Consider the following 24,822-nt stretch of genomic DNA (forward strand, 5'->3'; position numbering starts at 1 on the left):
CTACCCATAACACCCTTAGGACTGATTGCCTTCCCGACATAGACTGCCCACAGGGTTCCCCCAAAGGAAACTAGGGGGAGGAAAAGAAAGGGGGTAGATCTTTGGATGGCCCCCAAATGTCAATTACCTGCTATATAGAGAACCAAGATCTAGATAACATCCAGCAAGACTAGAACAGCTGTCTCCATCTGACAGCAAACAGGCAGGATGCTACATGGTGTGTGTGTGTGTGTGTGTGTAAAACCTAGCAGATCCACCCTGGGTAACAAGGAGATGTTGCAGCCAGGAAGTTCAGCTCAGCTAGAAACCAGCGGGTGACTCAGCTTTCCAAGCTCCCTAAGATTGAAATTGAATTGTCAGGAGGAAAGCTTTTGTCTCAGAGTTTCACTCCATGGCCACTTGGTTACTTAACCCTGATGCTCTGGGCCTGAGGTGGTGCAGTATATCATGATAGGAGCACATGGCAGAAGAAGTCTGTTCACCTCAAAGTGGTCAGGAAGCAAAGAGAAAGAGAAGTAGTAGCTGGGGCCTTAATATCCCCTTCAAGGGTGTCACCTCAATGATCCCTCTTCCTCCCGTTAGATCCCACATCTTTTTTTTTTTTAAAGATTTTATTCATTTATCATGTATACAACATTCTGCTTCCATGTACATCTGCACACCAGAAGAGGGCACCAGGTCTCATAACGGATGGTTGTGAGCCACCATGTGGTTGCTGGGAATCGAACTCAGGACCTCTGGAAGAGCAGTCAGTGCTCTTAACCTCTGAGCCCTCTCTCCAGCCCCCCAGATCCCACTTCTAAAAGGTTTCATCACCTCCCCAAAGTTCCCCAGGCTGGTGAACAAGCCTTTAGCACAGGCCTTTGGGAGCACTTCAGATCTAACTCATTTGTATTATTTATTTATTTATTTTTGGTTTTTTGAGACAAGGTTTCTCTATGTAGCCCTGGCTATCCCGGAACTCACTCTGTAGAACAGGCTGGCCTGGAACTCACAGATCTACCCACCTCTGCCTCCCAAGCACTTGGATTAAAGATGAGTGGTGTGTGTGCTACCACTACCCAGCTTCAGATCTAACTCATAACAGGCAATATTCATGGAGAAGCAAAGTCTAGGAAATGAGAGGTGAAATTCAGTTTTCTTCTCAACTGGGCTCTTTTCCTGGAGTCACTGCAAGGGGCCTATTGTCTTCCATAAGAAGCCAACAGAAGAGAGTCACCAAAGCGGAAGCCCAAAATCCTCTTCTTTAGGAAATGATGGAAAGAGAGAACTCCAGAGGAAAGTGGGCTACTACTATCCATCCAGCTCTAAAGAGCCTTGCACAGCAAGGGCAGGAGAGCAGTTCAGAGCTTGAGGTAAAGTGGGACACTCTCTTGCAGACCCTAAAGATCTGTAAGGTATGCAGATACATTCAACTGCAGGAGGCAGCCCTGGTGAGAGAGAGACAGAGTACCTCTCTCTACAAGATATGTATCACCTGTTGTGTGCAAGGTTATCCAGTTACCAGACCTGAACAGTTTTTGTTTGTTGGTTGATAGGTTTTTTGAGACAGGGTTTCTCTGTGTAGCACTGGCCATCCTGGAACTCTCTCTGTAGACCAGGCTGGCCTCAGACTTGGAGAGCTGCTTGCCTCTGCCTCCTGGATGCTGGAATTAATGATCTGTGTCACCACCACCTGGCAAGCTGAATGTTTTAAAAGCTACATGTCAGGCACAACCTAGGGCTGACCTTTTCTGTGATGGCCAGAGGTAGGAGGCCACAAAGAGGAGACCTTAGCTCATACCAAGGAAGAACTGTTTTGTTTTTGTTTTTTTTTTTTTTCTTTTTGTCACCTAGTATGGATCCCTTGGGCAGTGAGACTGGACAAACTGCTGTGGCTGGAGCCTAGGGCTGTGGCTTCTTGCAGCAACTGCTCTGTCACTAAGCCACACCCAAGCCTTTCATTGTTGCTTTTTTTTTTTTTTTTTTTGTATTTTGATACTAGGTCTGTATAATCCTGGCTGACCTGGCACTTGCCGTAGACCAGGCTGGGCTCAAACTCGTAGAGATCCAGCTACCCCTGCCGCCCTAGCTCTTGCACTTAAAAAAAAATCATAATTATTTTAAATTATTTATTACCTCATTTATTTATTGTGGGCATGCTCATGCCACAGCACTCATGTGGCAGCCAGAGGACAACTTGTGGGAACTGGTTCGGTTCTTCTATCCTGTGGGTCCCCAGGATCAAACTAAGGTCACCAGGCAAGCACCTTTATGTGCTGAGCCAGCTGGCTGGCCTTTCTTTTTCTTTTTAAAAGTGATAGCCATCATTTTTCTTATTGCAAAACACAAGTAACATAGCGTGTGGAATACTGGTAAACAGAAAAGCAAAATTAAATGAAGAGTCACACCCATTGCTACTCAGCATCTACAGGATGGATGGATAGATGGATATTGACACAAATCAGATCATCCAGGAGCTATCGTGAAGGACTCAGAGCCTCCAGAAACTGGAATGTTCATTGCAGTACTGTGTCCAGAAGGGGAAATGGCTATTAATCCAATTGATAGATTAACAATCAAGTCAACAGGGAAATATGGAGAATGATTGAATATCAGTGTGCCCAGCTAGGTGGTGGTGGCACATGCCTTTAATCCCAGCACTCTTAATTCTCAGAAAAGTTCTTCTAATTAGAGCAGTAGTTCTAATTTGTGGAACAAAATTTTTAATATAAAATATTTAAATAGTAATATAAGAGAGGCAGAGGCAGGTGGATCTCTGTGAGTTCATGATCTATAGAGTTAGTTCCAGGACAGCCAGGGCAACACAGAGAAACCCCGTCTCAACAACAACAACAACAAAAGCAGTGTGTCCAGACCATGCAATGTGGGGCAACTGTGGGAAGAAGAGGATAATGTGCATAGGGATTGTGTTGAAAAATTTCTGCACAGTTTTTGTTTGAGACAGGGTCTCACTATGTAGCCTGGTTGTCCTGGAACTGACTCTGTAGACCAGCCTGGCCTCAAACTCACAGAGATCCACTTGCCTCTGCCTCCCAAGTGCTGGGATTAAAGGTAATCACTACCACAACGATCCTTAAAAAACTTGAGTCAGAGTCTCTCTGTCTCCTAGGCTGGCCTTGAACTTTCTGTGTAGTACAGGCTAGCCTCAAACTGATTATCTTCCTGCTTCTTCTTAAGTGCTGACAAATGTGCACCATCATTCCTGGCCATATATGATTCCCCCATGCCTACCCCACTTGTGCAAGTGTGTGTGTGTGTGTGTGTGTGTGTGTGTGTGTGTGTGTGTGTGTGTGAGAGAGAGAGAGAGAGAGAGAGAGAGAGAGAGAGAGAGAGAGAGAGGAGGGGGGGAGGGTCTCAGTGGTATGGCTCAGGCTGGCCTTGAACTGGCAATGTAGCAAGGATGAAGCTGAACTCCAAATCTTCCCGCCTCAGTCTCCCAAGGAACATTTATATTTAGAAACAAAGGAAACAAACAACAAAAAAAGAAACATTGTGGTAATGAGTGTGAATGAATGGGGGTGGGGACACCCAGGCAAGTCAGCAGTTTTGGGGGGAATGTTTCTTTGTTGCTTGCATGAAGACAGTCCATGCTGTCTTTGCAGTTTACACCACTAACATTTTAGTGAATAACAATCCACAGGAAATGCCTCCCCACCATTTCTCACGACCACGGGCATTCTTTGTATGGCTTTCCCTAAGTGAATTGAGTGTGATGGTGACCATTTGAAGGGCTGGGATGGAGGTCAATGGTACAGTGCTTTACTAGCATTCATGAGGCCCTGAGTTCAATCCCCAAGGGAGGGAAAAAAAGAAAATGGTTATGAATATTAGGAATTATGTATGGAAGGACCTGGAACACTTGGTAGTGTCTCTGAGACCTGAACATATGCAGAACCCCAGCTCTAACCTTGTCTCTGCTAGATTACCACATATGCTCCATGTGGGGTGCAAGGTTGGGCTTTCTCCATGCCTCCCGATACTGAAGGAGGCTGAAGATAAACAAGATGTCTGTGGTAGTTTGAGTGAGAAGAGTGACACTATTTGAAAGGATTAGAAGGATTAGGAAGTATGGCCTTGTTGGAGAAAATGTATCATTTTGGGTGGGCTTTGAGGTTTCAAAAGCCTGTGCCAAGCCCAAGTCTCTCTCTTTGCCTACGGATCAGGATGTAGCTTTCAGGTACTGCTCCGCTGCCTGCCTGTGTGCTGCCATACTCCCTGCCATGATGATAACATACTACATCTTTGAAAATGTAAGCAAGCAGCCAATTAAATGCTTTCTCTTATAATAGCTGCCTTGTCACAGTGTCTCTTTACAACAATAGAACAGGGACTAGGAATACTATCCAACCACAAAGGCCAGAAGAAATTTACACGATGGGCTGACCACATGCTATAAATCACCACAGCAAAGACAAGAATGAAGTAGATCTAGGCCAGACAAGCTGACTCAGCAAGTAAAGAAGCTTGCCCTCAACCTGAAGACCTGAGTTCAATTCCCCAGGATCCATATGGCAGGAGAAAAGTGACTCCACAGATGTGATGAGGTATGCAGGAACGCACACACACACATACACAAGAAAGGAAAGAAGGAAGGAAGGAAGTAGATCAGGGAAAATAACTTGGAAAATATGTCAGAATATACTGTAAAATTATAGGGGGAAAGGCAAGTTATAAGAACAATTAATAAGTGTAGACTCGTTTTTATTTACTATGTTCTGGGAAAGGCATGCAAGTTACGCCAGGCTGTAGGAAGGATCTACCTATGCCTGTAGGAATCCAGAGGAAATGAGCTCTGCCTCAGGAGGTTATGCAAATAAGGCTGGCTCTAGCAGGGAGGGACGCTGCAGGGTTTCCCACCCGGTTCCGACCATGCCTACGATGCCTGCGCAGTGTGTGAGAGAGGGGCGGTGAGGAACAGTGGGCAGAGTCCATCCCCAAGGGAAAGGGTTAAATATCCCGCGCTTCTGTGGGCGGGCTCGACGATGAGATCGGCAGAGCCGAGCTCTGCTGGCCGAGCCTGAGCATCTCCGAGGATGCGGCGCCGGGAGAGGCTGCAGGGACGCGCGCAAGGTGAACGCGGGGCTGCGGGTGCAGCGCGCAGGTGAGGAGCTGGCCGAGGGAGGGGACAATGTCAGGACCCAGGAAAGCGAGGAACAAGGCCTACAGCCCCTTTGCGGGCATGGGCGGCCAGGCCTGCATGGTACCTACCCCCACCCGGGACACTGCGGGAAGGCGTGGAGCCAGGGTGAGCGGAGCTGGAGGAGGAGGAGGAGGACGAGAGGTAACCCGAGATGGACCAGCTCCTGCAGACTGTCCTGCGGAGGCCCTCACCCTGCTTCCCCTCCCCCCTCCTTTCTCTCCTAATCTCTGATTGATCTCACCTCCCCTCAGACCTGTCCAGCCATGGGACCTCAACGCTGGGCAAGCTCCTGCCTGGACTGCAGGTGTCCACATCTCTTGCATCGGGGGTGGTAGGCAGATGGCATGTTATTCACTGAAGGCCCAGCTCAGCCGTCTCCTCCTCTGCAAAGCTTACAGAGCTCCTGTGCAAGATGAGCCCTGTGAGCTTCAGTATCTCTAGTATGTGTGCTAAGTTGGCTGTGCGACCTTGGGCAAGTTGCTCAACCTCTCTTATTCTTGATTGCCCCCTTTCCTTTCCTATCTAATGGGTACTTGTACCTTGTATGGGAAGTGATTGTATGGGTACTTAGGTGTAGAATGGGAGCCTACCCTAGCAAACAGCCCAACACTGAGCATTATTCTCAACCTATACCCACCTCGGGGGCTCCAGGTCCTCCCTTAGCACACCCCAGTCCCAGCCTCAGAACTGAGGACTTTATGGGTCCCCAGCTCCCAGCGTGGGACATGAGCAGAACCTGGGGCTTTTTAGATGATTGAGAGAGAGACCTTATCAGGGCTGGAAAGATGGCTCAGTGGTTAAGAGAGACCTTTAAAGGCTATCTGAATTAAAGCTGGAGCTGAACCCAAGAGGTCTGCGAATCCCGAAACTGCCCATGACCTCTGATGAGCCTGAGGCCTCCCTAGGAAGGGTATCTGGAGTTACCAACTGGCTTCTCCAAGTGTTTGGGCCACCAAAGGTGGCTGTATCCAAGAGGAAAGGAACCTGCCCTTAACACAGCTGGCCCTCAGCTGGCTCTCAGCTGGCTGGCCACTGTTGGCCCCTCCTACCTCCCTGGCCTACTTAAGGGTGGACTCAGGAACAGGGACACTGTAGGAACATCCACCTGGGCTGTGACTGTACAGGGGCTGGAAGTGTGAAATGAGAGAGACAGGAGTCCCAGGCCAGTGGCAAACAGCAGATGATATACAGGGGGTGTTGCCCTTGGGGTAGGGAGAGCCAGGAACAGACAGCTTCCCCAGTGAGCAGTGTCTATGCCCCTGCAAGCTACCTTCCTGTCTTCCCTGGGCATGAGTGCTGACCTCTTTCTCTTTAAAAAAACTTCTACTCAGACCTCATCATGTCTAAGCTTCCCAATCCTTGTGATGATCTACACGGGCCCTTGCAGTCCAGTTTACTGACCACCAAGCACCAAAGGATAGTATGTCCTGAGCTCACCAAGCTCACTTCTACTCTACAGCCTTTGCATATGCCCATCCCTCTGCCAGATGTTTTTCCTTCAGATCTTCAAATGCTTGGCTCTATCTTTTTGTTTGTTTGTTTGTTTTTCGAGACAGGGTTTCTCTGTGGCTTTGGAGGCTGTCCTGGAACTAGCTCTTATAGACCAGCTTGGCTCTATCTTACCATTCAGCATTTAGCTTAAGTGTCACCTCAGAGAGGCTCTCCTGACACCCCTTGTAGAGATTCTCCTCCTTCTATCATCTAATCCCATCTTATTTCCTTCAAGGCTAAACTTTATTTTAGAGAGTCTCACTGTGTAGCTCTAGCTGGCCTGCACCTTGCTATGTAGATCACTCTGACTCTGAACTCACAGAGATCCATCTGTCTCTGCCTCAAGAGCTAAACTTTAACATTTTTTAAATTGTATGTATCGTGTGTGTGTGTGTGTGTGTGTGTGTGTGTGTGTGTGTGTGTAGGTCAGAAAACAACCCAAGGCAATTAGTTTTTTCTTCCCACCATGTGGGTCCTGATCAGGGATTGAAGTCAGGTCATCATCAGGCTTGGCAGCAAGCACCTTTATCCATTGAGCCACCTCAGTGGCCCTTAACTTTAAAATCATTTCTTGCTCATCTTATCTAGATGTCTCTCCACATTGGGGAGGGGGCAGTCTTCAATCTTGTTCACTGTTTTATCCCCAGGGTCTGTTCAGTTTATTTGTTGAACTAGTGGGGGAAGAATGGGGGAAGGAAGCTTTCTAGACAAAGATTAAGGAGATAGGGCCCTACTATCAAGTTCTTACTGTGGGTCTGACCCTTGTGTGTCTCATTATTTATGCTTCATATGAATTCCCTTGAGGTAGATGATCTTGTTAGCTTTATTTACAGAGAAGAAAGCCACGTGCTGGAGAAAAAATGTAACTCACCCAGGAGACACGATGCCATGACTCCAACTCAGGTCCTTCCTCAAATGCAGGGACACATTCCTCTTTCTCTTTTAGCAGAGGTGGCCCTTGATAAATCTAATTTCAGGGCAGGCAAGAAGGCTCAGCAGGTAAAGAGACTTGCTGCCAAGCCATCTGCGTTTGATCCCTGGGACCAATGTGGAAGGAGAAAACTGACTTCCGTAAGTTGCCCTGCTCTCCACACACTTGCTGTGGCAGGTGTCCCCCCTTCACTAAATGCATATGTGTAATTTAAAAAAAAAAAAGTAAAACCTGAGCCAGGCCATGGTGGTGCATGCCTTTAATCGAAGCACTCAGGAGGCGGAGGCAGGCAGATCTCTGTGAGTTTGAGGCCAGCCTGGTCTACAGAGGGAGTTCCAGGACAGGCTCCAAAACTACAAAGAAACCCTGTCTCGAAAAACAAAACAAAATTAAAACCTTATTTCAGGGACTGGAGAGATAGCTTAGCCAGTCAGAGAAAGTAGTGCTGGTGGTGTAGGGTTCCTGGCACTGAGGTGCTGGTTCACAGGTGCCTCTAACTCAGCTCCAGGCACTCCAAGTCTCCTCTGGCTTTCACAGGCACCCCACTTAACATACACAGCCATCCCTATCAAATTGTACATATGTATTTTAAAGAAATATTTAAAAGGATGGGCCTGGTGGCACATACCTTTAATCCTAGCTCTCAGAAGGCAGAGGCAAGTAGAGCTCTGTGAGTTCAAGGCCAGCCTGGTCTATATAGTGAGTTCCAGGTCAGCCAGGGCTACATAGGCCTGCCTCAAAAAATGAAATTTCAAAGAAAAACTTCAATTTCATCAGATACTTGATACTTGAGTGTTAGGATGGCCCACTGAGTGCTGGACAGTGGTTGAGCCACCAGGCCTGGCCACAGCCTTGGAAGGCCAGGAATAGAACTTGTATTCTCTTCCAAGAGACCCAGTTTTTAAAAACTTTAAAATCAGGGGGGACATTGTTGCCAATGGTTCTCTTATTTCCCACTGGCCCCTTGGGGAGTTGATAGGACCTTTCAACCCTCACACTCCATCTCTCTTTATCTTTTCTCTCTCCCCTTTTGTAGGCTTAACCAGTGAGGTCTAGAAGTCAAGGGCTCTACACTCAAATTAAACCATGGCCCCTAGCTCACGAGGCTCTGTATGTCCTCTCCTTCTGCTATTGCTGTTGCTGTGCCTAGGGGCTGGACCTGCCTTGGGCAGAAACCTTCCCAGGCCACTTGAGGATTCAGAACCCCATTTGATCTCATCAGAGCCACAGACCTTTGACCTCTTCTGGGAGAAGCTGAGAAATGAGAGTTCCTGGCACAGTGGCATTCCCCAGGCCCCTTCCGATAGCCTCGAGAGGCCTGCAAACTCTCCCCTAGGACCAGCCCTGCGTGGACCCAAAGCAGCCCCAGAGGGCCAGGGTGAAAGACTCCTAATAGCTGATGACCTCCAGCTGGCCCGAGGGCTTACCTCCCAAGGCTGGACAGGACCTCCTGGCTCACAGGAACTTCTGGAGCCAGAAACACCAGCTCCCCACCCAGTGGGAGCACCCCATCTCATGTTTATTAATACAACTCACAGCCCTCAACTCAGGATAGCCACTCTTCCCACTGCCCCACAGAAGCCTGGAGGCCAAGCAGTACAACAGCCAGCTAGGAATGAGGGTCTAATGGCCAAAGCCAAGAACTCCATCACACAGGCTTCCCCCTGGGACTACCAGAACTCTCCTCACACTCTGGTACCCGAGGCAGGTGCTGTGAGGCTAGTGCTGGGGAAGCAGGGTGGGCATGAAGAGGGCTTCCAGGAGGCTGTCCAGGGCCCCCTACTCACCCAGCAGGAGCCAGTGGTCCCTGAGGTTGGCTCAACATCCCCAATTGAGGTGGCATCCACTCAGGAGCCTGGAGCCCAACTAGACCTGGCATTGGCCAGAAGCCCTCCTCTTCCAGAGGGGCTGCCAGCTGAGCCCCCCAAAAAAGCTGGAGGTGGGGATACCTGGGAAGTCAGCTCTCTGGGACCCCAGCCTGAGCAGACTGACCTCCTTGCTGGACAAGACTCCCCAGCACCCCAGCCAATACCACCTTCAACCTCAGACACTTCTGATGGGCAGCTAAGACCAGGTAGGTACCACCATGAGGGGGCCGAATGGGGTTGTGAGGACCAATAGTCCAAGGCAGCTAGATGTAACTCTGGGTATCATTTCCCTCCTTCTGGCAAATTAGGGTGATGGGTGCCTCCCTCCTGAGGGACTGGATTTGGGGGGACACTGGAGAGTCAGACGAGGTGGTGACTATTCTTGCCATTTCAGCAATAGCCTCAATGAACGGAGCAGACCCTATCTCCCCACAGAGAGTGAGAGGAGCAATGGAGGCTCCAGGAACCCCCAGGTCCTTCATCCCTGATCTCCCAAACTCTGCTCAAGCTGCAAATGGAACAGAGAGCCCTGTGAGAGGCCCACAGCCAGGTGAGGCCATGGCTAGGGGTGAGGGGAGAGTAACCAAGAACTATGTTTAGTGAAGAGGCAGAGGGACCGGGCTAAATGGAGAAAAGCACCTGCTTACTGGAATTGGCTAGGACCTCCTTGAGTGGCTGAGAAAAATAAACCAGTGTTCACTGGAGACTCCAGGAGAAGACACTGGCTCTTCTGAGCTAGGATGCTCTTCTGTGCAACACAGACATACCTTGTGCAGTCATTCTCCATCCCACCCGGAACCCCAGCACTCTGGATGCTGACACAAGGGGATCACAAGTTTGAGTTCAAGGCTCAGTAAGACTGTTTCAAAATCAAAACATGCAAAGGGGTTGGAGATGCAACTTGATGGTAGAGTTATTGCCTGACATATGAAAGATCTTAGGATCAATTCCCAGCACCAAAAAAAAAAAAAAAAAAAAAAAAGGGAAGAAAGGAAGTTTTACATCTGTCTTGTCTTTGCTAGCCAGTGGGAACCAAACTATACATTGTGCCCTTGTCATGACCCAATGACTGTGGCAGGTGCTATTATCTTCATTTGACAGATGTCCTTGGAAAATTAATTTACTAACTACAGTTTTGAATATGGAAAAATCAAAAGCACTTTGTGTCTGTTTGGGGTTCTGTTGTTGTTTCCTGTTTGTTTGGTTGTTGTTTGTTTGAAATGGGGGTCTCAAGTAGCCTAGACTGTCCTTGAACTCACTATGTAGCTGAAGATGGCCTTAAAGTCTTGATCCTTCTGCCCCTGCCTCCTATTACAAGAGTGGGCCTCCACACCCCGCTCTCAACAGCACTTCCCAAAGAACCCTTTTAATACTGTTATTATTGCAGATGAAGCCGAGGAATGGCCGGGTCGCCCACAAAGCCACCCTCCAGCACCCCCTGTCCAGGCCCCCTCGACAACTCGGCGCGGCCTTGTTAGAGTCACTACACAGAGAGCTCTGGGCCAACCACCCCCTCCGGAGCCCTCAGCCAGCTCCATAGCTCCAGTTCCAGCTTCTAGCCCCCCAGCCAATGCCACTGCACCCCCCCTGCGTTGGGGACCTCTGCGGCAGGTGCTGAGTTTTTCCTGGGAGCTTCATGTCTATGGGGTGGGAGTGCTTTTCCTGCTTCCAGCATTATTGGCGTTAGTCACACTGGCAGCTGCTCTAGCGGGACCCCGATTGGCACTAGTGGCTGCCGTGCTGGTGTTGGTGGCTTCAGCGCTGCGATCTGCCTACATGCTCACCGATCCTTATGGCTCTCAGGCAAGGCTGGGAGTACGTGCTGGCCTGGTGCTATACAACCTGCCCTTTCCCTTGCTACTCACTGCACTGGCAGCACTCACCCTGCTGGGCCTGGGTGCTGGGCTGCCACAGCCTCTGCAGAAGCCGCTCCTGCTGGGAGCCGTGGCACCGGTGCATACTGCAGGTTTGTTGGTCACAGACCTGTTCTCCACCAGGCCTGTGCTCAACCTCCTGACACAAGGCTTTTCTTGCGCCTGGGGCGCATCGGTGGCTCTGGGCACACTCTGTCTGTGTCGTCGCCGCCTACTGGAAGGCCCTCGGGGCTGGGATGCCAGTCCAGGTCCACGGCTGCTGGCTGTGGCAGGCTCGCTGGGGCTGCTGGCCAGTGGTCTGCAGTTAGCAGCCTCGCTCTGGCTGTACCCAGGACCTGGCCGGGAGGGTCGCTTCTCCTGGGCCTGGTGGGGTGTGCATTTCTGGTTGCGTCTGCTGGAGCTGACCTGGGCACTGGCCCTGGCGTTGGCCGCCCTGGCCGCCACACGTCCCAGGCCGCCCACGGAGCATGCTTGCTGGGCTAAGCTGCTACGCCTGGCATGTCCCGCGCCCACGGGCAAGAGCGAGGTGCCCGAGAGACCAAACAACTGCTATGCGGGGCCCAGTGGCCTGGCCACAGGAGGCCTGGACATCAGCAAAAGCCTCATTCGCAACGCTGCGGAAGGTGGGCTTCCTGCCACGCCTGGTTCCGGACCCTGGGGTTCGGCTGCATCACTGGGTCGCGGTCGCCCGGGAGGCCCGGGGATGTCCCGTGGCAGTGTGGGGCCTGCGCCGTCGCTGAGTGAGTTGGATCTGCGGCCACCCTCGCCCATCAATTTGAGTCGCAGCATCGATGCCGCGCTCTTCCGGGAGCACCTGGTCCGAGACAGCGTGTTCCACCGCTGTGGCCTCCGTGGCCTGGCCTCGCCGCCGTCAGGGGGCGCCCTGCGACCTCGCCGTGGCAGCCAGCCGGACGCTGAGCTCGACAGCGCGGGTGGCTCGCTGCTCCGAGGCCGCTGCCGCTCGCTCAGTGAGGTGTGCTTGCGCAAGCCCCTCCCACAGCACGTGGTGGACCCGGCCGTCAGCGCGGCGGCCGCGGGGACTTCGGGCAGTTCACTGGACAGCTTCTCCAAGGGCTCGCTCAAGATCAGCTGGAACCCGTGGCGTCACGGGCTGTCGTCCGTGGACAGCCTGCCCCTAGATGAGCTGCCCAGCACGGTGCAGCTGCTGCCAGCGCCTACCCCAGCCCCTGCTCCTGCCCGGGCCGGGGAGCCTCAGAGCGAAGGCCAGCAGCGCTGCAAGACCAGCGAATCTCGCAGCGCCTCCAGTGACACTATAGAGCTCTGAGCGGCTGCCAGGGAGGACTTAGACCCTCACCCCAAGGTCCACATGAAGTTCCTGAGCCAAGACAGTTGAGCGTTTGAAAAACTGGTCTTCTGGGGCCTCCACCTGACTGCAGCTCCCGGGGAAAGACAGGCTTGAGTTCACTAGACTCGTTTTTTTTGTTTGTTTTTAAATATTTCTATTTTTTTTTTCAGCAGATATTTTGCACAGAGGCCGTGAGTTACACGGAATACAGGGTGGACGTGCATGGTTTGAGCATGGGGAACAGGGACCAGGTACTCCTGATTCCCCAATGTGGAGAGATGCACCTCACTTGTCCAGATTGACTGTCCTCTTTGTGCCAAAGAAATAAACCCTTCAGAGTAGGCTCATGCCTCCCTCTGGTCAAGCCAGGGTCCTATACTCCTATAGGAGAAACAGGAACCCCTTCCCCGCAGGAACAAAGAGGCTTCCTGGGGAAAGTTGCCTCTGGCTTTAGTAGGGACAGCATCCACCACTATCTCACTAAAAACCTGTCACTGTGCAGTCCCACCTCCTGAAATCCCCACCGTAAGCCTAACTGGAAAGCATTCTGCCCACTTCAGAAATGAGAAAATGAGGTTTGGAGGTGGCCTATATTATTATTTGGGTCCTACAACAACATCTGATATTCAACCCAGAAAGATCAATTCCTAAGCTGGTTCCTTTGTCATCTTTCTCCTTCCTCTCTCCACTTTTTAATTTATTTACTTATTTATTTTTTTGGTTTTTCAAGACAGGGTTTCTCTGTGGCTTTGGAGGCTGTCCTGGAACTCGCTGTGTAGACCAGGCTGCTCTCGAACTCACAGAGATCTGCCTGCCTCTGCCTCCCGAGTGCTGGGATTAAAGGCGTGTGCCACCAACGCCCAGGCTTTTTTTTTTTTTAATTTAAAAAAATCCATAGATTTATTTCATATGTATGAATGTTTTGACTGCATGTATATGTGCGCCATGTGTGTGCCTGGTACCTGAGGTCAGAAGACTCTAATCCCTGGGAACTGGTGGATGGATGGTTGTGAGCCACCACATGGGTGCTGGGAATTGAACCTGGATCCTCGGCAAGGGCAACAAGTGCTCTTAACAACTGGCCCCTCTCTCTAGTCCCTTCACACCACTTGTCTGTCATGGCAGCCCTCAGTTTCCCAGGGTTGTGGAAAACATCACTGAGGTAGCGGCGATGAAGCTTTCCCAGTTTTCAAGACCTTTATTTCCTGAGATGAATAAATAAGTCAATGGCTGGGGCGTGGGAGGTGAACACGTGACAAGAACTGGCAGCATGCACCTGGCAGGAGGGCTATGGGGGCCCCCACCCCTGAGGGGCCACCTCTCATAGTGAGCAGGGGCCAAAGCCTGCAACCTCCCTAAGGAGAAACTGTCTTTTGAAATTCACACACTGTAATGCCTGCCAGTCCCCTAGGCAAGGCTCTCATGGCATCAGCTTCAGGGCTTCTTTTTCACCCCTGGGGCTACTGGGGTCCTGGGCTGCTCGGTAAGGCAGGTTCAATGGTGTTTACCCCAGTCTCAAAGAGAAACCACACTGCCCCAGGTGTCCAGCAGGAGAGACCTCTGGGGGACATTCTGGGTGGGAGGAAATCCCCTAAGTGGTGGCAGGGATTATCTACCCTTGATGAAGCCCTCCAGTACACGGTCACTTCGCTCTGACAACCAATACCCGGTCATGGCTGCCACGGCTCCAATGAAGATGGCAGTGAACACTAAGTCGCCTTTAGCAGCAAGTGTGGCCAGAGCACAGATGATGACGCCAAAGAACATCTGTTGCAGGACCACCATCTCATCCTCTGTCATCTCCGCGAAGATGCCCGCTGACTCTGCAGAGGAGGTATGACATGTCACTGCCTCATTCCTGGCAGTTCCCAGAGCTGCCCACAACACCCACACACTTCATCATTGCTGCCGAGCCCACCTAGCTAGCTCACCAAGAACACAGTGTCATTCACTATTTTAGGAAGCCTCTGCAGGGGCAGCTGAGACCCTGCCACCCCAAACTGAGAGGTGACGGAGCTGCCCAAGGCTCTGCAGAAGACTGCTCCCATTAGACAAGAGAAAACAGGTTTAGGGAGGCGGAGTGTTTTGGTGCCAAATCTGGTTCTCTTTCTACCTGGGACGTGAGGAAATGCAGTCTCAAATCCAACCTTGAGAACAGACACAGGGACCAGGTCTCAGTGTAGCCTCTTTGGGAGGTGGTGAAGTGGGGCCTGGAGGAGGAGCTTGTCTGCTCTTTCTCTGGACCAGCCCAGCCTCCCTGCTCACCTGGGATCTTCTCCTTCATGCAGACACCCTCCTCCTGTCTGTAGCCCTCAGCACAGACACAGCGGTAGCTACCCTCCGTGTTCTCACACTGCTCATTCTCTCCTGGACACACCACTGTCTCGCACTCATCCACGTCTGAGAAGGAGAGAGGAGGAGTCAGAGTGCTGGCAGCCGTGACTCCCCACACAGCACCCCAGACTGCATTTCACTCCCACCCAGACTCAATGTGGAATCCTCCTTCCCTTGCCACTCCCACACTCCAGCCCCCATGGGTATAAGACTCACCTAGGCACTTGGAGCCCACCTGCTGGTAGCCACGGCTGCATTTTTTACAGCGGCCAGGCCCTGCTCCCATACAGCCCAGGCAGGCCTTTGCACAATCTGAAGAAGAGAGGGAGGGGACGGGAGGCAGAGGTGAGCTCAGGGGCCTGAGGGCTCTGGAGCCTGGGAAGGCAGAAGTTTGGAGGAACAGGCATGAAGCGGCATCTCCTGTTCCTCTCCTCCATCCCAGCCTCTCCCTTCAGCAGTGAACACTGACCTCGGCACTCATAGGAGCCTTCTGTGTTCACACAGAACTGGTCAGGTCCACAGGAGGCTTGCTCTGTCCCACACTCATCGATGTCTGCGGAGAGGGCAAAGGTTGGGAGGGTCACCTTGCAGGACTAGCAGAGAAACTAGGACTAGCAGAGAAACGAAGTCAGGAGTGGACTTGCTGTGGGAGCAACTGCAAGCTGAAGCAACCATGCAGCTGGACCAGTGCTGCCCAGGCAGAGACTCAAGGTTGTCTGCCCCGCAGCTAATCGAAACCCTCGGATGGGGGTGGAGATGGGAGTGACACAGTCCACTTTTAACTCAGCTCTAAAACTATCAGCCCCTTCTCACTTCCTGAGAGCTGAGACATGAAGCAGGAGGTGGCCATGACTCAGCATCATCCACGAAGCTTGTGTACAAGGGGTGACCCTAGATAGAGGTATTAGAGGGATTACACTGGAGTCTTTAGTTTGTCAGCAAGCACCTTTAACTGCTGAGTCATCTCACTGCTGAGCCCACTCTAGATTTTTGTTGTTTTGTGTAAGATTTGGTTCATCTGGGCCTTGGTGGCGCACGCCTTTAATTCCAGCACTCAGGAGGTAGAGGCAGGCAGATCTCTGTGAGTTTGAGGCCAGCCTGGTCTCCAGAGTGAGTGCCAGGATAGGCTCCAAAGCTACACAGAGAAACCCTGTCTTGAAAAAAAAAAAAAAAAAAAAAAAAAAAAAAAATTTGGTTTGTTAGGCAAGGTGTCTCATGCCTTTAATCCCCAGCACTGAGGAGTCAGAGTCAGGTGGATCTTTCAGTTCGAGGTCAGCCTGATCTACAAAGCAAGTTCCAGGACCCTATACATAGAAACCCTGTCAAAAAAAGCCATGCGTGTGTGTGTGTGTGTGTATGTGTGTGTGTGTGTGTGTGTGTGTGTGTGTGTGTGTGTGTGTGTATGTGGGGGGGAGGGGCTTGGCTAAAGTAGCCCCTCTTCCAAGAAGGCCATCCTGACCCATCCCTGCCCTGCTAAGCTGGGTCTGGACAAGCATCTTCTTGTCATTCTGCCCTGTAAACACCTGGCTTGCTGCCTTTCCAGCCAGGCTGAGGGTTCCATGTGAATGGCTGGTACTGGTGTAGGACAAGGAGTAAAGTCCAGGCCACACCAGTGTCCCCCACTTACCCACACACTTGAGATGATGCAGGGCCCAACCTTTCTTGCACTGCAGACAGTGGGATTCCTCAGGTCCTGTGCAGCGGGCACAGGGACCAAAGCATGCTGGGTAAAGAGCACACAGTATGAGGATGGGCAGGGAGGTATCTCAGCTGTCTTTGCCCCCCCCCAGCACACTTTTGGCTACCTACCCGAACATACCAGATGGCTGCTGTTGCGCTCCGCCTCAAAGTAGCCAAGGCCACACTGGCCACAGGCCTCGCCCCCATAGCCGACTTGGCAGTCACAGTGCCCGCTGCCCCCTCGAGTCCCTTCCCCTTCACACTGCCCGTAGCCACCGCAGGGCCTCTCTGTGCCCCCAGGACATGCTGTAGGCAGACATCAATTGGGTGAGATCTTATATACAACCTCATCATCCAAGAGGAGAATTTTCTACATGGTCCTAAATATTTTTTGGAAAGGGAAATTAATTTTAATATTCACAAATTCTGTCATAAGCTATCTGAAACAAAAAAGCTATGCAAAACAACTGGGTATACTTTTCATTTATTTTTATTTACCTACTTTTTTTTTTCTTATTTTGAGAGAAGTATCACTTATGTAGCCCTACCTGGTCTGGAACTCACTATGTAGACCAACCTGACCTCAAACTCAATTATACACACACACACACACACACACACACACACACACACACACACACACACACACAGAGTGTTTGTGTTTGAGACAGACTCTTCAGGAAGTCCAGATAATGTATCTGAATAAACTTGGAACATCTTCCTGCCTCAGCCTCTTAAGTACCAACTAGCATTACAGGCACACACCACCAAATCTGATGAATCTATTCTAGAGACTGAATTGATCATTCCAGCACCTTAACCTTTTCCTTGTTTACAGAAGTAGCTCTAAAAAGGGTTAGGAGCCTGGCTTGATGGCATGTGCCTGCAATTCTATCACCAGAAGGCTCAGTCAGGATTATTACAAGTTCAAAGCCTGAGCTCACAGATGAACCCTGTCACTTCAAACAAAAAACAAAACCAATAATAAACAGGTTAATTAACACAGCATTGTACTAAGTTCAACTCAGCACTATACTAAGTTCAGTTCTTGCCTTGGGTCTGTAGAGGTGGACAGACAGTGACAAGAGGGCTTCACGGCATGTGCCTGCCCCTGTCCAGGTACAGTCTGACCAGACATGAGAATGAAGGAGGCAGGGGCATGGCAACATTTGTCTAATACCTGATAACAGCCACATTGCACTACCCTAGCCCTGTGCTTTTTCTCTCCAGCCTGGCTCACAGATTTGTTCATTTCAGGCCTGAGAGACAGGCCAGAGAACAGGGCTAGAGATGTTATGTGAGGAAGCCTGCTCTCACACAGCCCAGTCTGGCTCCTTCACCTCAGCAGTCTCCTCCCACTCCCAAAGAGGACCATTGAAGACTCAGGAAGACTCACGCAGGCAGGAGGGCCCAAAAGTGCCAGAGGGGCAGCAGAGCTTCAGGGAGTCGGAACAGAGCCACTGGAAGAGGTCTGGAGCTTCGTGCTGCCTAAGGCAGGGGCAGATGAGGTGAAAGGGGGAGAGGGTGCTGAGACAGTGTCAGAGTGGCCACCTACTCCTACCACTTACTGAATCTGTAATTCAGCCCAACTTGGGCATGTGTCCCAGAAACCACTTTACCAAAGTCCCTTTCCCACTTGGCAGAGGGGTAAATAGGCCCAGAATGGGGGCCTGGTACCCACAGCAGGCCCTTAGATCTAGGTTTGGAAGGCTCCAAACTAGTAAAAACCAAACCACCAGGGCCTGTCTGTAACCCACTCCCAGGGAAGACCCCCCCTCCATACCTCTCACTTGTAAAATCACCAGGCCCACCCGAGGGAAGACCCTCTATATCTCACCTGTGAAACCACCAGGCCCACCAGAGGGAAGACCCCCCCCCCAATATCTCACCTGTGAAACCACCAGGCTTCCACTAGCTCCTCACTCAGCTCCAGCAGGCGATGGCACTCGAAGTCTGACTTGCTGCACACGCCCTCCAGCACCTCCACCAGGCGGGTTTCACTGACCAGACAGGACTGAGGTGTTATGAACATATTCCACCCCACCCACCTGCTCCTCAGGTCTCTCTCCTCCTTCCCTCACACTGTGACAATATCAAAGACAGGGCCATGGGCATTAACAACAGAAGGGTACTGGCTCTGGGACTGAGTCAGACCCAGGTTGGAAGCTAGATGTGAGATCTGGACAAGTCAGTACAAGTCATTAAGCCTCCCTTGTTTTTGCTTCTCAGCTTTTGCCCCACAGTTTTAATCAGGGTCTCACTATGTCACCCAGCATGGCCTAGAACTCTCCTGTGTCTACATCCCACCAACATGTTGGACACCTTTCTTTTCTTTCTTTTTTTTTTCATCCATCAAATACAAATAATAACGCCTCTGCAGGTGACTCCTGAGTTCTCAGTTCCTGAATCTGACCTGGGATAGCCATGCTGAGGAGATAGGACTAAAATTACATTACGAGGGTAGCTCAGAGACAGAGAGAGGACCCGCAACCCCTCCTGCAAATATATAATCTAGAAAGCACTGACAAATATGTAGGGAAACCGGAACCCCTTCTTCACTGTAAGTGCGAATGTAAGATGGTACAATCAGTTAAATGGATCCACCATGACTCAGCAATCTTCTCCCAGATGCATACCCAAAAGACTGAAAAACAGGTGCTCAAATATAAACTTGTACACTATGCTCACAGCCAGAATATGCATAATGGAAAAAAGTAAGCTGCAACCCAACTGCCTATTAACCAATGAAAGAAAATAAAATAATATCCAATAGGGTATTATTCAGCCCTAAGAGGAATGAAGTAATGTGCTGCATACATACATACATACATACATACATACATACATACATACATCATACAATAAGGATGAATTATGGAAACATCACACTAAGTGAAAGGAGCCAGACACAGAAGGGCACATGACGTAGGACTTCAAAGGAATCAGAAAATCCAACCAGGTTTCTGCAAGGTGAGAGCATATTAGCAGTTTCCAGGAACTTGCAGGAAGGAACAATGAGAAAGAGCTACTTAATGGGTATAGTCAGATTTCTTTATGGGTGATGAATATGCTTTAAAGCCAAATGTGGCTGGGCATTGGTGGCACCTTTGATCCCAGCACTCGGGGAGGCAGAGGCAGGCGGATCTCTGTGAGTTCGAGACAAGCCTGGTCTACAAGAGCTAGTCCCAGGACAGCCTCCAAAGCCACAGAGAAACCCTGTCTCGGAAAATAAATAAATAAAGCCAAATGTGGTAACATATATCTGTAATCCCAGCACTCTGGAGGTTAAGGCAGGAGTCACTGTGTTAGAGGCCAACCTGAACTATAATAGGGAAACTGTCACAACAAAAACAAAATTAAAATGAGAAAATTCTGAAAGAAGACAGTCGTAGTTATAGCAGTGAAAATGTACTGTGTCCCTCTTGGTGGCTTTTTTGTTTTCTTTCCTTGAACTTGCTATGTACCTGGGTACAACCTTAACCTGTTTCCATGTCCCTACCACTAGAATTACAGGCATGCACCACCACACCTGGTTTTATTAGGGGCTGGGAAGGAATCCAGGGTACTGTGCATGCAAGACAAACCAAACACTCTGACAACTTGGCTCCATTCCCACCCTGGTAAGCTCTTTTATGTGTATTTTACAATTTTAAAAATTAAAATATAAACCAGGTGTGGTGGCTCACAACTATAATCCCTACTTGGGAGACAGAGGACAGAAGATCAGGAGTTCAAGTTCATCCTCAACTATACAGTAAAATGGAGGGCTGCCTGGCCTACATGAGATCCTATCACAAAACAGAATTTTTTTTTTTTTTTCCCCCCGAGACAGGATTTCTCTGTGGCTTTGGAGGCTGTCCTGGAACTAGCTCTTGTAGACCAGGCTGGCCTTGAACTCACAGAGATCCGCCTGCCTCTGCCTCCCAAGTGCTGGGATTAAAAAACAGAATTTTTTTACATGTAAAATATGACACGGGGCCTGGAGAAATGACTCACTCTATCGAGTGACACCAGAACAAGCATGAGAACCTGAGTTTAGGACTTCTAGCACCCATGTAAAGGCCAAGTGTGGCATGGTGTCTATAATCTCAGAACTGGGTAGGGGGAGGGGCCAGAGATAGGCAGCTCCCTGTCTCCAATCTAGCAGAATGACCAAGTTAATGCACTCCAGGTTCAGTGAGAGAACCTGTTTCAAAAAATAAGGTGGGTCAGCTGGGCATGATAGTGCATGCCTGTAGTCCCAGCACTCGAGGTAGGGTTATCTCTGGATCTCTGAGTTCGAGAGCAGCCTGGTCTATAGATCAAGTTCCAGAACAGCCATGACTACAGAGAGAAATCCTGTCTTGAAAAATAACAACAACAACAATAATAATATAAGGTGATAAGAGACAGCTCAGCAGTTAAGTGAATTGGCTGCTCTTCCAAAGGACCCAGGTTGAATTTCCAGTACCCACATGGTGGCTTACAACTACCTATAACTCCAGTTCTGGGGGATCTGATACCTTCTTCAGGCACTGTATGCATGTGGTATACAGACACACAGGCAAAATATTCATATCCATAAAATAAAATAATTAAATGAAATGAAATGGACACCTGGAGTCAACATACTGTGCACATATATATGTGAACACACACAAATATGTATACCACAAAAATACATAACAAATTGATTCTACTACATTATCAAAAAAGAATTAAAAATAAATAAACATGATGTATATCATGTATTTAAAGGGTCTGACGACGTGGCGTACTAGAGGAAGTAATTTAGCAAAACCAAACAAGAGGAGGAAAGAAAGAAGAAACTGGGGGCTAATAAGATGACTCAAGAGGTAAAGGCACTTGCTATCAATTGCCACCAAGATTGAGGATCTGAGTTCAATCCCTGGGATCCAAGTGGTGGAAAGAAAGAACTGACTCATACAGACACACACACACACAGACACACAGACACACACACACACACACACACACACACCGATAAATAAGTGATAAAATTTTGAAAAGAAGCTAGTTGTGGTGGCATACACCTTTAATCCCAGAACTGGTGAGCAGAGGCAGACAGATCTCTGTGAGTTCAAGGCCAGCCATGACTATATAGTGAGACCTGGTATCAAAAGTAAAAAAAAAAAAAAAAAAAAAAAAAAAATAGGGCTGGAGAAACGGCTCAGTAGTTAAGAGCACTAGCTGCTCTTCCAGAGGACTCGGGTTCAACTCCCAGCACTCACATGGCAGCTCACAACTGTCTGCAACTCCAGTTCCAGGGGATCCAACACTCTCACACAGATATATATGCAGGCAGAACACTAATGCACATAAAATAAAAATAAATTATTTAAAAAGTGAAAAATATGTAATAGAATAAAACAAAACTTCTTAAAGCAAAAGAACCCAGAAGCCATTATAAAGCCGGAAGTGCTCTTGGTATTACTGCTTTCTCAAAGGAGGAAACTGAGGGAAAGGAGAATGACCAGAGTTACAGAAAAACAAAAACTTCCTTTCCTAGGGGGAACCATGATTTAACCCTTTACCATAGTACCAAGAACAGGCAAGGAAACTCTAGAGAAGAGCAACTGTAGCAAGAGTTAAAACAGTGAGAACCAACAAGCAGGTCTAACTCCAACTCTTTGCTGGCCCCTCCTTTCAATGTCACTTTGAAAAGCTGGGGGGCCTCTCAAGTTCCTGTTTCTAGCCCTACCTCTCCCCAGAACTCTGGAATGAGGTGGAAGCTAAGTCCAGAGGCCCAGCCTGACCCCATTCCTGCCCATACCCTCTCTGCTTTCTTACTTTCTCAGAAAATAACCGAAAATTGCAGGTTTCTCTATCACTTTCTCTCATGCCCCATAAGGAATCCATCATGTCAACTGATGATCTCCAAAATATGCTCAGATTTCAACTAGCTCTCACTGTATCCACGACTGGATGTCTTGCTAGCTCAATGCTGCCTTTATTCCTAGGCTGCAGAAGCTGACTTGCCCCACCCAGCTGCTCTCCCCACTCCCTCCATGCTGCCCTGGCTTCTGTACCTTGTTTAAGTGTTAGTGATCTCTTCATTTAAGAGCTCATGGCTACAAAGATGGCTCAGCAGTTAGGAACATTGGCTGCTCTTGCAGAGGACCTGGGTTCAACTCCCAGCATCAACATGGTGGCTCACAACCACCTGAAACCCCAGTTTCAGGAAATCCACTGCCCTCTTCTGGCCTCCCATTCAGGACAGAATCTAAACTCCTTTCTGTAGCCTTTTGCTAACTCTACTCCAGTCTTCTTTTGGGAGAAACATAAGGTCAGCCCTGCTACTTTAGCTGAGGTGTCTGTTCAAATGGGCCATCCTAGGGCTGGAGGGATGGCTCTGTGGTTAAGAGCACCGACTGCTCTTCCAGAGGTCCTGAGTTCCCAACACCCACATGGTGGTTCACAACCATCTGTAGTGAGATCTGATGCCCTCTTCTGGTGTGCAGATATACATGGATGCAGAATGTTGTATACAAAATAAAATCTTAAAAAAAAAAAGACCTATTCAAAAAAAAAAAACAAAACAAATGGGCCATCCTAAACACCTCCCACCCACCTGTGGTGTAGCCAAATTTCTGTTCTTCACCTGGCAGGTAGTACATACTATTTGCCTACTCTACTAAAATGCAAGTTTCATGAAGATGGGGCTTGGTTTTCTTATTTACTGCTGTTCTGTTAATATTCAGTATCTGGGCTGGGTGTTGGTGGCGCACGCCTTTGATCCCTACACTTGGGAGGCAGAGGCAGACGGATCTCTGTGAGTTCGAGGCCAGCCTGGTCTACAGAGTGAGTGCCAGGATAGACTCCAAAGCAACCCAAAGAAACCCTGTCTTGAAAAAAAAAACAAAAACAAACAAACAAAAAATATTCAGTGTCTGGGGAACGAATGCTTCCCAAGAGAATCTATTCCAACCAATCAACAGAGACCAAGAGTTGGGGTATATACCTCCCCAACACCTTCTTACCTGTCTTTGTATTTGGACAACTTCTCTTCCTCCCAGGCAGTGTTTCCACCACCAAAGTTGTCCCGGTTGGTTCTCTCCAGGCCCTGGGTATGGAAGAAATTAGGAATTCGTAAGTACAGGGCTTGACACATTCTTTTTGCTTTTGTTTTTTGAGACAGGGCTTCTCTGTATATTTCTGGCTGTCCTGGAACTAGCTCTGTAGACCAGGCAGGCCTCGAATTCGGAGATTCACCTGCTTCTGCCTCCCGAGTGCTGGGACTAAAAGCATGTGCCACCACACCCAGCCTAACATGCTAACATTTCACTATTTTATGTTATTGGTCAGGAAAACTGAGGCACCGTGAAGCATCTTTCCCAAAGGCCATACAGTTAAAGTAAGCAACCCACACTTGGGACTACAGTCCATGCAGATTTGCATTGAGGGCTCCCAGCTCTCTGCTAACGGGCCCCTCCCTCGAGGCTATTAGTACACCCACCTTGTTGAAGCTGTCCACCAGTGCTCGGCAGGTATGACATGGATGGGGTTCAGCTCGGGGAGAAGAATGGGGAGGAGGAGAGGGCTGGAGCCAGACAGGTCCCGGGAGGCTCAGAAACAGGCTCAGGCTCCAGAGCAGAGATGGGACCAGGCCCCTTAGGGGCTGTGGGGCCATCTTTTCTCAGGCTGGGGATTTGCAGATACAAGGGAAGGGGAGGGTTCACTGGAGAAACCAGGCTGTAAGTAGGAAAGCGAGGGCTTGGTTCTGAATGCCTTGGGACTAAAAAGCCCCAGACCTACTCATTAAAAACGAGGACGAATTGGAATACTGGAGGCTGAGGGCGCTGGAAGGGGAAGGGAGCCTAATCTGCAATTCCAGGAGAGAAATTATATCTCCGTTACCGTAGGGGGAGGTGGCCGGGATCTCTGGCAAAGGGGTAGGCATCAGCCCATGGTTTTAGGGTCTCAGTGAGTTATTAGGGGCCAGAATTAGAAAGGGTCAGATCCCAAATAGTCCGAGAGAAAGCCGGATGGGCGGTCCTGGGGGAGGAGCCCGGATCCGGATATGAAGAGAAGGGGTCAAGTTCAGAGCCTCTTTGGAAGAGTGCGGCCTGGAACAGGCCGGGAAGGAGATCCAAGCACGGCCAGACTACAAGGAGAAATAAAAAGTCCCCACCCCCGCCCTGGGAGTTGTGGGCCGAGTCTCATAAACGCCACCGCCTCCGTAAGAAGTACACCCT

General features: G+C 49.7%; 2 protein-coding genes across 2 annotated transcripts; one reads left to right on the forward strand and one right to left on the reverse strand.

Annotated features, from left to right (window-relative positions):
* Positions 1 to 8,651: 8,651 nt before the first annotated feature.
* Prrt3 (proline rich transmembrane protein 3) lies at positions 8,652 to 13,287 on the forward strand. The gene is made up of 3 exons (XM_035449007.1): positions 8,652 to 9,639; positions 9,828 to 9,983; positions 10,821 to 13,287. Exons 1-3 carry the CDS (start codon positions 8,652 to 8,654, stop codon positions 12,590 to 12,592), a joined length of 2,916 nt encoding a protein of 971 aa, XP_035304898.1. The 3' UTR covers positions 12,593 to 13,287.
* A 498-nt stretch (positions 13,288 to 13,785) lies between these two features.
* Positions 13,786 to 24,768, reverse strand: Creld1 (cysteine rich with EGF like domains 1). Its single transcript, XM_027429104.2, has 10 exons — positions 24,084 to 24,768; positions 23,608 to 23,690; positions 18,517 to 18,627; positions 18,024 to 18,115; positions 16,757 to 16,933; positions 16,575 to 16,670; positions 15,417 to 15,500; positions 15,164 to 15,259; positions 14,879 to 15,013; positions 13,786 to 14,436 (listed from the first exon to the last, which is right to left on the reverse strand). Exons 1-10 carry the CDS (start codon positions 24,255 to 24,257, stop codon positions 14,222 to 14,224), a joined length of 1,263 nt encoding a protein of 420 aa, XP_027284905.1. The 5' UTR covers positions 24,258 to 24,768; the 3' UTR covers positions 13,786 to 14,221.
* Positions 24,769 to 24,822: the final 54 nt, after the last annotated feature.

The sequence above is a fragment of the Cricetulus griseus genome, chromosome 8 (genome assembly GCF_003668045.3).
Source record: "Cricetulus griseus strain 17A/GY chromosome 8, alternate assembly CriGri-PICRH-1.0, whole genome shotgun sequence".
Lineage (NCBI taxonomy): Eukaryota > Metazoa > Chordata > Mammalia > Rodentia > Cricetidae > Cricetulus > Cricetulus griseus.